General features: G+C 43.8%; 1 protein-coding gene across 1 annotated transcript in view; it reads left to right on the top strand.

Annotated features, from left to right (window-relative positions):
- LOC106596897 (collagen alpha-1(XI) chain) overlaps positions 1-11,729 on the top strand; it is a 185,012-nt gene that overhangs the window by 57,303 nt on the left and 115,980 nt on the right. Inside the window, exons 5-7 of the mRNA XM_045714451.1 lie at positions 1-93; positions 10,576-10,677; positions 11,426-11,482. The exon at positions 1-93 is cut by the window's left edge and continues 33 nt beyond it. Coding sequence (XP_045570407.1) covers positions 1-93; positions 10,576-10,677; positions 11,426-11,482 — 252 coding nt within the window. The remainder of the gene's footprint in view (positions 94-10,575; positions 10,678-11,425; positions 11,483-11,729) is intronic.

The following is an 11,729-nucleotide window of genomic DNA, read 5'->3' as shown; positions in this document are numbered from 1 at the left end:
CCACGGGCAGCGTACGACTACTGTGAACACTACAGCCGAGACTGTGACACACCTCATCAGGAGCAGCCACAGGCACAAGAACCAGAGGATGAGGTATGGAGGGAGGGAGGGAGGGAGGGAGGGAGGGGGGGAGAGAGAGAGAGAGGGAGGGAGGGAGGGAGGGAGAGAGAGAGAGAGTAGTGTGTTCTTGTAACATAAGATGTATTGGTAGAGCTGTAGATGTATTTGGTGGAGCTGATACCTTTATAAAAACGTATGTTGTCCCTCAAAGACTATCTTTAAAGCCTCTACTTTGAAGACATATTACATTACAGAATCATTTATAGATGTAACAGTGTAGGTTCAGTCCCTCTCTTCGCCCCAACCCGGGCTCGAACCAGGGACCCTCTGCACACATCAACAACTGACACCCCACGAAGCATCGTTACCCATCGCGCCACAAAAGCCGCGGCCCTTACAACGCAAGGGGAACAACCACTTCAGGTCTCAGAGCGAGTGACGTCACCGATTGAAACGCTATTAGCGCGCACCACCGCTAACTAACTAGCCATTTCACATCGGTTACATAGACACTAACAGTGTATGAAGTATTCTCCTTGCAATTTCTGACGAAGACCAGCAGCTCAAAGCCCACCTTTGGGTATTGGAATGGCTGTGTATCTCAGAGCCTTTCAGTCTAGTAAGGATAAAACATTAAACGTCTGATGAAACATTTGACAAGGTTCTCATGTGAAACACATTTTTTTTTGTTCTTCTCTCATCTACTTGTACCTTATTTATTCATTTCATTTTATGTTCCATTGATGGAGATACGATCGTACAGCATTTTAATACCGGATGTTTTTACTGATCTCTGCTTGATTTTGAGTTTTATGTCGACTGGCTCCAACTCCACATAATCCATCAAACACACAATCGTCCTCTCTCCCCAAAGCCACATTCTTCAGCCAAATCCACCTAATTGAAATACAATGCTTAGTGTCTGGGTTTATTTCTCTCCAAATCGCACCCTATTCCCTATATAGTGCACTACTTTTGACCAGAGCCCTATGGCACCCTATTCCCTATATAGTGCACTACTTTTGACCAGAGCCCTATGGAACCCTATTCCCTATATAGTGCACTACTTTTGACCAGAGCCCTATGGGTGCCATGTGGGATGTAGACTCCGTATTGTGATAGTCTATCCCGAAGGGAACGTTGATGTTCACTATGAGCTCACACTACAAACTTTCCGTATCCTTCTGCCACAAAGTCTGAGCCCTCGCTGGGGTGTGTGTGTGTGTGTGTGTGTGTGTGTGTGTGTGTGTGTGTGTGTGTGTGTGTGTGTGTGTGTGTGTGTGTGTGTGTGTGTGTGTGTGTGTGTGTGTGTGTGTGTGTGTGTGTGTGTGATTTATACCTATAATGAGTCCACCAGGATCAGGAGCTCAGCTGGGGTCACACACACACACACACACACACACACACACACACACACACACACACACACACACACACAACACACACACACACTATCTCTCTCTCTCTTTGCCTGTGAAATATAAACCTACCACAGCTAGATTGATGCCCAGCCAATGCTACTAGGGGTTATAGCGCCTCTCTAAATAATCTCTAGCCTGTTCCCAGATCTGTTAGTGCTGTATAGCTAACTGGCTAGCCTATCTTAACCTGGTCCCAGATCTGGTACAGAAGGAGTAGAAGATCCTGGTCCTGGAAAACATTGTTTTGACGTTTTCAAGACAAGACTAGTCTGAGAATAGGGAGCATTAAGAAAGTGTTGAGACACTTATCTTCCAACTCCTGTTAAGGAGATTATTTGAGGGTCACATTTAGATGGATAGAGTCTTTGACTGAAGATGATTACAATGAGATGGATAGAGTCTTTGACTGAAGAGAACCTTGTTGAGATGGATAGAGTCTTTGACTGAAGAGAACCTTGTTGAGATGGATAGAGTCTTTGACTGAAGAGAACCTTGTTGAGATGGATAGAGTCTTTGACTGAAGAGAACCTCATTGAGATGGATAGAGTCTTTGACTGAAGAGAACCTCGTTGAGATAGATAGAGTCTTTGACTGAAGAGAACCTCGTTGAGATAGATAGAGTCTTTGGCTGAAGAGAACCTCGTTGAGATGGATAGAGTCTTTGACTGAAGAGAACCTCGTTGAGATGGATAGAGTCTTTGGCTGAAGAGAACCTTGTTGAGATGGATAGAGTCTTTGACTGAAGATGATTACAATGAGATGGATAGAGTCTTTGACTGAAGATGATTACAATGAGATGGATAGAGTCTTCGACTGAAGAGAACCTTGTTGAGATGGATAGAGTCTTTGACTGAAGAGAACCTCATTGAGATGGATAGAGTCTTTGACTGAAGAGAACCTCATTGAGATGGATAGAGTCTTTGACTGAAGAGAACCTTGTTGAGATGGATAGAGTCTTTGACTGAAGATAACCTTGTTGAGATGGATAGAGTCTTTGACTGAAGAGAACCTCGTTGAGATGGATAGAGTCTTTGACTGAAGAGAACCTCATTGAGATGGATAGAGTCTTTGACTGAAGAGAACCTCGTTGAGATGGATAGAGTCTTTGACTGAAGAGAACCTCGTTGAGATGGATAGAGTCTTTGGCTGAAGAGAACCTCGTTGAGATGGATAGAGTCTTTGGCTGAAGAGAACCTCGTTGAGATGGATAGAGTCTTTGGCTGAAGAGAACCTCGTTGAGATGGATAGAGTCTTTGGCTGAAGAGAACCTCGTTGAGATGGATAGAGTCTTTGGCCGTGTCTAGACTTGTCAGTTCAGGCAGCTTATAGTATTCTGATCATGATATTCTGAACGCATCATCCGTCTAAACCTAGATTTTGAATGTGTCTATGGTGTCCACAGCGTGTCTGGATTCCCTTTTTCTATATTTAAATGCCATTCTACAAACGGTGGAATATGATAATAACACAACAACTACTGACGGAAGTAGCTAACTAGCCCCCTCCCCCCCATCTTTCCTAACCCGGACGACGCTGGGTCAATTGTGTGCCGATGGATAGAGTCACGGCCGGCTGTGACACAGTCTGAGATCGAACCCCATTCTGTAGTGGCGCCTCAGCACTTTGATACGGTGCATTAGATCGTTGCACCACCCGGGAGTCTTTGACTAAATCCTTGTTGTTTTCAACGAGTCGATGGAACAACTTTATAGGAAGGCCTATTCTAGGTTATAACAAAAATACAATCAGTCAATCGAATCAATAGTTATTATATGATCAACCAATCAGGTGTTCCAGGTCTGTTTATCAGATGATGGACGGATGGACGGATGGAGGGTCAGGGGGTTCAATGTTCATAACATGACTTTGACCCTGACCTCTATCTACCCCATAATCCTTTTGCAACACCCAGACACATGCAAGAGGAGAGAGGCAGGGATGAGAAGAAGGATGGAGCGAGAGGGGGAGTCTTTTATGAGCACGCTTAAATATTTATCTCTTTAAACTTTCTCGCCTGTGGTGGGGAATTCTTCAGGCTTGGCCAGGCTCTCAAACCTCATAAATATACTGTCTCTGTGCTCTATCTCATTCCCTTTTTCCCACTCTCTCTCTCTCTCTCTCTCTCTCTCTCTCTCTCTCTCGCTCGCTCTCTCTCTCTCTCTCTCTCTCTCTCTCTCTTCCCACTCTCTCTCTCTCGCTCTCTCTCTCTCTCTCTCTCTCTCTCTCTCTCGCTCACTCTTCCTCTCTTTCTCTCTTTCTCTCTCTCTTCCCACTCTCTCTCTCTTTCTCTGTCAGTCTCTTTTGATTTCTGCCTGTCTCTCTCTCTCTCTATCTCTCTATTATTTTGATGTGTTCAGCAGTTGAACTTGAACTAATATTTATCTGTCCCCTCGGTATCAGTGCTAGAACCCTGTCAGTAGCCTGTTAACAGAGATACCGTATCTGGGACTAGAACCCTGGCCGTAGCCTGTTAACATAGATACCGTATCATAGGGCTATGGTCTAAAGTCGTGCACTATATAGGGAATAGGGTGCCATAGGGCTATGGTCTAAAGTAGTGCACTATGTAGGGAATAGGGTGCCATAGGGCTTTGGTCTAAAGTAGTGCACTATATAGGGAATAGGTGCCATAGGGCTATGGTCTAAAGTAGTGCACTATATAGGGAATAGGGTGCCATTTGGGGTGCAGGCGTTACATGGATGAAAGGATGAGTCATGAACTACAACAGATATTAAAACACAAGCTAGTAATGAATGAATGAACTACAACACAAATTATTTTAAATAATCTGTCTGTAAACAATTGTTGTAAAAATGTATTGTGTCATGCACAAAGTAGATGTCCTAACCGACTTGCAAAAAAGTGTATGTAAACGTCTGACTTCAACTGTATGTTAATCAGATATACAATTGAAGTCGGAAGTTTACATACACTAAGGTTGGAGTCATTAAAATTAGTTTTTAAACCACTCCACAAATTCGGTTAGGACATCTACTTCATGCATGACACAAGTAATTTTCCAACAGTTTACAGACAGATTATTTCACTTATAATTCACTGTATCACAATTCCAGCAGGCCAGAAGTTTACATACACTAAGTTGACTGTGCCTTTAAACAGAAAATGATGTCATGGCTTTAGAAGCTTTTGATGGGCTAATTGACATCATTTGAGTCAATTAGGTCTTGTGGATGTATATCAAGGCCTACCTTCAAACTCAGTGCCTCGTTGCTTGACATCATGGGGAAATCAAAAGAGATCAGCCAAGACCTCAGAAAAAAAATTGTAGACCTCCACAAGTCTGGTTCATCCTTGAGAGCAATTTCCAAACACCTGAAGGTACCACGTTCATCTGTACAAACAATAGTACGCAAGTATAAACACCATGGGACCATACCGCTCAGTTCTGTCTCCTAGAGATGAACAAAAAAGTGCAAATCAATCCCAGAACAACTGCAAAGGACCTTGTGAAGATGCTGGAGGAAACAAGTACAAAAGTATCTATATCCAGAGTAAAACGAGTCCTATATCGACATAACCTGAAAGGCCGCTCAGCAAGGAAGAAGCCACTTCTCCAAAACCACCATAAAAAAGCCAGACTACAGTTTACAACTGCACATGAGGACAAAGATTGTTATTTTTGGAGAAATGTCCTCTGGTCTGGTGAAACAAAAATAGAAGTGTTTGGCCATAATGACCATTTTTATGTTTGTGGAAAAAGGTGTGAGCTTGCAAGCCGAAGAATACCATCCCAACCGTGAAGCACAGGGCTGGCAGGATCATGTTGTGGGGGTGCTTTGCTGCAGGAGGGACTGGTGCACTTCACAAAATAGTTGGCATCATGAGGCAGGAAAATTATGTGGATATATTGAAGCAACATTTCAAGACATCAGTCAGGAAGTTAAGGCTTGGTCGCAAATGGGTCTTCCAAATGGACAATGACCCCAAGCAGACTTCCAAAGTTGTGGCAAAATGGCTTAAGGACAACAAAGTCAAGGTATTGGAGTGGCCATCACAAAGCCCTGACCTCAATCCTATAGAAAATGTGTGGGCAGAACTGAAAAAATGTACGCGAGCAAGGAGGCCTACAGACCTGACTCAGTTACACCAGCTCTGTCAGGAGGAATGGGCCAAACTTCACCCAACGTTTGACTCAAGTTAAACAATTTAAAGGCAATGCTACCAAATACTAATTGAGTGTATGTAAACTTATGACCCACTGGGAATGTGATGAAAGAAATAAAAGCTGAAATAAAACATTCTCTCTACTATTATTGTAACCCTAACCCTAACCCTAACCCTAATCCTAACCCTAATCCTAACCCTAACCCTAATCCTAACCTCTAAACCTATAACAGCCGTTTTTCCTTGTGGCGAAATGTCCACACTTGTCAGAATCTTCCTTGTTTTACTATCCTTGACTTCTGGTCCCCACAAGGATAGTTAAACCAACAATAAAAAAAAACACTCACGCCCACCCTTGCTCTCGATACACACATTTAATTTCACATGACCTGTAATAGGGTTCATGATTGCAGCGTTGAAGAGGGCAATAAAACCCAGCATGCATAAAAACAGGATGTTAATTGCTAGCCAATGAAAACTTATCTGGGCCGTGTTTTTCAACCGCCAAAAATCGCCTCTAGGCCTCTACCAAGCCGCTCTGAAAGACCTTTCTAAAAATGGATGTGTGTGTGTGTGTGTGTGTGTGTGTGTGTGTGTGTGTGTGTGTGTGTGTGTGTGTGTGTGTGTGTGTGTGTGTGTGTGTGTGTGTGTGTGTGTGTGTGTGTGTGTGTGTGTGTGTGTGTGTGTGTTTATGGGTGAACCCTTATGGGCAACCTTAAGATAGCAGGGGATTTAATTACAATTCTGAAAGTAGATACAGGGCTTAAGTTACAGTTACAGTAAACAGCCTGTAAACGCTTTGAGAGACATAAAACATAGCGTCTGATTCCCACAGGGCCCAAGTGGCTCTGGTCTAAAGTAGTGCACTATGTAGGGAATAGGGTGCCATTTGGGACACAACGAAAGAGTGGTTGGACTTATCAACTCATTCATTCATTACTAGCTTCCTTTTTAATATTTGTTGTAGTTCATTCATTCATTGCTAGCTTCTGAGAAATAAGAAGAAATATGAAGAACACAATAAGGAAGTCAGTAAGCATACTATATACAGGGACAGTTCTAATACCATATTTACAATGTGCAGGGATACTGGAGTGATGGAGGTAGATATGTATAGGGGTAAGGTGACTATATACAGGCTCAGTTCCGGTACCATATTTACAATGTGCAGAGACACTGGAGCATATTGGTGTTATATGTGGGGCGCCGGTGCCGCTTGCCATGCGGAAGCAGAGAGAATAGTCTATGACTTGGGTGGTTGGAGTCTTCTACGATTTATCGGGCCTTCGTTCCACACCGCCTGGTATAGATGTCCTGGATGGCAGGGAGCTCAGCCCCAGTGATGTACTGGGCTGTGCGTATCACTTTCTGTAGTGCCATGGGATCGAGGGCGGTGTTATTGCCATGCTAGGCAGTGATGCAGCCAGTCAAAATGCTCTCAATGGTACAGCTGTAGAACCTTTTTGAGGATTTTAGGGTCCATGGCAAACTTTTTCAACCTCCTGAGAGGCAAGAGGCGCTGTCTTGCCTTCTTCATGACTGTGCGCATGTGTTTGGACCATTTTAACTCTTAGTGATTTGGACACAGAGGAATTTGAAGCTCTCAACCTGCTCCACTGCAACCCTATGGATGTGGATGGGGCGACTCGCCCCCCCTCGTTTCCTGTAGTCCACAATCATCTCCTTGGTCTTACTTACTTTGAGGGAGAGGTTGTTGCTCTGGCACCATACTGCCAGGTCACTGACCTCCTCCCTGTAGGCTGACTCAGCCTATCATTGTTGTGTCGTCAGCAAACTTGATGATGGTGTTGGAGTCATGCGTGGCCACGCAGTTGTGGGTGAATAGGAAGTACAGGAAGGGACTAAGTACACACCCCTGTGAAGCCCCTGTGTTGAGGATCAGTGTGGCGGAGGTAATATTGCCTACCCTCACCACCTGGGGTCGGCCCGTCGGGAAGTCCAGGATACAGTTGCAGAGGGAGGAGCTCAGAGTCCTAAGCCCGGTGACGACTTTGGAGGGGTCAATAGTGTTGAACTCTGAGCTGTAGTCAATGAACAGCATTCTCACGTAGGTGTTCCTTTTATCTAGGATGGGTGAAGGGGATTTGTCCAGGTGGTAAAGGGCAGTGTGGAGAGCAATTGAGATAGCGTCATCTACGGATCTGTTGGGGCGGTATGCAAATTGGAGTGGGTCTAGGGTTGTCTGGGATGGTGGGGTTAATATGTGCTATAACCAGCCTCTCAAACCACTTCATGATTACAGATGTGAATGCTACAGGGTGGTAATCATTGTGGCATGAAGCCTTAAAGTTCTTGGGGACAGGAATGATGGTGGTCATCTTAAAACACGTGGGGATTACAGACTGGGACAAAGAGAGGTTGAAAATTACAGTGAATATACCTGCCAGCTGTTCTGCGCATGCTCTAAGAACACGCCCTGGAGTACCGTCAGGCCCTGCGGCCTTGTGGGTGTTGACCTGATTAAAGACCTTTCTCACGTCGGCCTCTGGGGAGTGAGATCACCCAATCCTCTGGGTCGGTGACGGCCCTCACACCCGGCACGATGTTGTTGTTGTCAAACTGTGCATAAAATGCATTGAGTTCGTCTGGTAGAGAGGCGTCGTTGGGCAGATGACGATTGGGTCTTCCTTTGTAATCCGTAATGGACTGTAGCCCCTGCCACATGCAGCGAGCGTCGAAGCCTGAGTAATATGATTCCACATTAATCCTATATTGTCCTTTTGCTCGTTTGATGACTCTGCAGAGGTCATAGCGGGACTTGTACTTATTAGTGTCCTCGGCCGTAGCCTCAGGGTTGTCTGCAATAGCTCTGTCCTTTAGTTTAGCTCCAACCTCGGTGTAAATCCAGGGCTTTTAATTAGGGAATCAGCAAACAATCACTTTGGGGACAACTTCGCCAATGGATTTTCGAATGAAGCCGGTAACAGAGGTGGCTAGCTCGTAAATGTTATCGCCGGAGTCTCGAAACAGATTCCAATCAGCGCTAGCAAAGCAGTCCTGTAGCATAATCTCTGATTCTGGTGACCATTTCTGAACAGAGTGAGTCACTGGTACTTCCTGTTTGAGTTTCTGCTTGTAAACATGAAGCAAGAGTACAGAGTCATGATCTGATTTGCAAAATGGCGGACAAGGGAGGACCTTGTATGCTTGCTTGTGGGTAGAATAGCAGGGGCATTGGAGACGTTTTGATGGAAGTTGGGCATCACGTGTCTTAGTGACGCAGAATTAAAATCACAGGCAACCAGAAAGCCGCTAGATGTAGCTTTTCTTGCTTGTTTATAGCATTGTACATTTCATTAAGTACCAGCTTGTTATTTTCCTTGTCCTGAACTGGAATGTATGCAACAGTCACAATAACAGCTGAAAACTCCCTTGGGACTTAGAAAAGTCGGTATTTGACGATCAGGTATTCCAAGACAGATGAACAGTGGGTCAAAACTTCCACCACGCTGAAGTTAACACACCAGCAAACGCCTCCCCCATTCGATTTCCCCGACTCCACTGTCCTATCTGCCCGGTGAATGGAGAATCCATTGAGTTGGATAGCGGTGGGGAGTATCTTAACCTGAAACTCTCGGACTTCTTGCTTGTTTATATCCTTTTTTATTTATTTATTTTAATTTCACCTTTATTTATTTAACCAGGTAGGCCAGTTGAGAACAAGTTCTCTCATTTACAATTGCGACCTGGCCAAGATAAAGCAAAACAGTGCGAGAAAAAACAACACAGAGTTACACATGGGATAAACAAAAGTACAGTCAATAACACAATAGAAAAATATATACCGTAAATTCAGGACTATAAGCCGCAACTTTTTTCCCAGGCTTTGAACCTCGCGGCTTAAACAATGACTCGGCTAATATATGGATTTTTCCTGCTTTACTTTTTTTTTTTTTTTTTTAAAACACATCCTGTGACGTGCTCAGTTTTTTGCCGGCATGAAGCTTTCATTAGACCAATGAAATTGCCAAACGGGTTAAGGTCAAACAACTATTTTGTTTACTGTTTAGAATTAAATCGAGCGCTCTCAAACTTCCCATCATTCTGATTACGGTAGTCATTTTGTCACCCTCATCATGGCAAAGACACGGAGAAATGCATATGATGCAGCTTTCAAGTTGAAGGCGATTTATCTGGCTGTTGGAAAAGGAAATAGAGCTGCTGCACGGGAGCTTGGTCTTAATGAGTCGATGATAAGACGTTGGAAACAGCAGCGTGAGGAATTGACTCAGTGCAAAAAGACAACTAAAGCTTACTGCTAATTTAATATTTTTTGTTACAAGCCGTGTTTCATTAAAGCCTATTTATTTTTGTTACAAGCCGTGTTTCATTAAAGCCTGTGTAAAGTTCATTTGTTTCAATGTACCGGTAGGCACCTGCGGCTTATAGACATGTGCGGCTTATTTATGTTCAAAATAAAAACAAAAATATTAAATTCAGTGGTTGCGGCTTATATTCAGGTACGCTTAATAGTCCGGAAATTACGGTATACAGTGTGTGCAAATGGAGTAAAGAGGTAAGGCAATAAATAGGCCATAGTAGGGAAGTAATTACCATTTAGCAAATTAACACTGAAGTGATAGATGTGCAGATGATGATGTGCAAGTAGAGATACTGGTTTGCAAAAGAGCAAAAAAGTAAATAAAGACAATATGGGGATGAGGTAGGTATATTGGGTGGGCTATTTACAGATGGGCTATGTACAGCTGCAGCGATCGGTAAGCTGCTCAGATAGCTGATGCTTAAAGCTATATTGATTTTAGTTTAAAGAGAGCATGAGAACAGTCTGAACAACAATCAATATCCTTCAACATCTCAGTCATAGCCATGTAAATATGAAGCATATGATTTATCATATTTTCCTTTTTTTTTTATGTTGAAAAAGAGACAATACCCCTATTTACATGTGTGTACTGACCGGTTGCCTGTCCCTCCTCTCCCGTCAAGTACAATTCGTACGACCTAGAGTACAGTGAGGTCTACGACTACAGTGAAGGAGAAGTTGGCACTGAAACTGCACCAACCGAAGGAGTCAAACCTGCACCTGAGGTAAAATACACCTGTAGATTCACACACACACACACACACACACACACACACACACACACACACACACACACACGCGCACACACACGCGCGCGCGCACACACACGCGCGCACACACACACACACACACACACACACACACACACACAGACACACACACACTTGTGCGTGCAAACACACACACACACTTACTCGTGCGCGCCCACACACACTTCATAGGCAAGCATCCATAGGGTATTTGTAGCATCACATGTCTGTCTGAGGGTTGTTATCAGGATCGCACGCACGCACGCACACACACGCACACATACACGCACACACACACACACCAAATGGACAATGACTCCGCTCTATGAAGATGAGTTATACCTGTCTAATATCTAACATAGATATAAGTATATCTATACTATCTAATCGATTGTTACTACCGTGTTCTAAAATGGTCATAACAATAGATCAAATCAAATCAAATGTATTTATATAGCCCTTCTTACATCAGCTGATGTCACAAAGTGCTGTTACACAGAAACCCCCAGCCTAAAACCCCCAAACAGCAAGCAATGCAGGTGTAGAAGCACGGTGGCTAGGGGGAAAACCTCCCAGAGAAATGTTGATGTTGATATAGATGTTGCTATAACATTATGGCGCTGACGTGGCTCAACGTTGCAGCGTGGATTAACAGCATCATTTCCATTTTTTAACGGTTTCTTCTTCTTCTTTTTTTTGCTCTGTGTGTGTTGTCGTGTGATAGGCTGTGGACGGAGCTCAACCCACTGAGAATCCTACAGACCCAACTGTTTCAATCCTGGTACGTTGCCATGCTTCTCTTTTTGTCTACGACGACGACATGTTATCACTGAAGTAGTCTCATATTACTAAAACTACTGAGTTTAACAGAGAGTGTGTCCAAAATATCACCCTATTCCCATAAATAGTGCACTACTTTTGACCAGAGCCTGCAGTAGATTATTTGGCGCTTGTCAAAAGTAGTGCGCTATGTAGGGAATAGGGTAGCATTTAAGACGTAGACCACATCTTCATCTGAAGGAGGAAGG

The sequence above is a fragment of the Salmo salar genome, chromosome ssa03, assembly GCF_905237065.1.
Source record: "Salmo salar chromosome ssa03, Ssal_v3.1, whole genome shotgun sequence".
Classification (NCBI taxonomy): Eukaryota; Metazoa; Chordata; class Actinopteri; order Salmoniformes; family Salmonidae; genus Salmo; species Salmo salar.
Note: the sequence above shows the minus strand (reverse complement) of the source record. Positions and strands in the feature narration are given on the sequence as shown.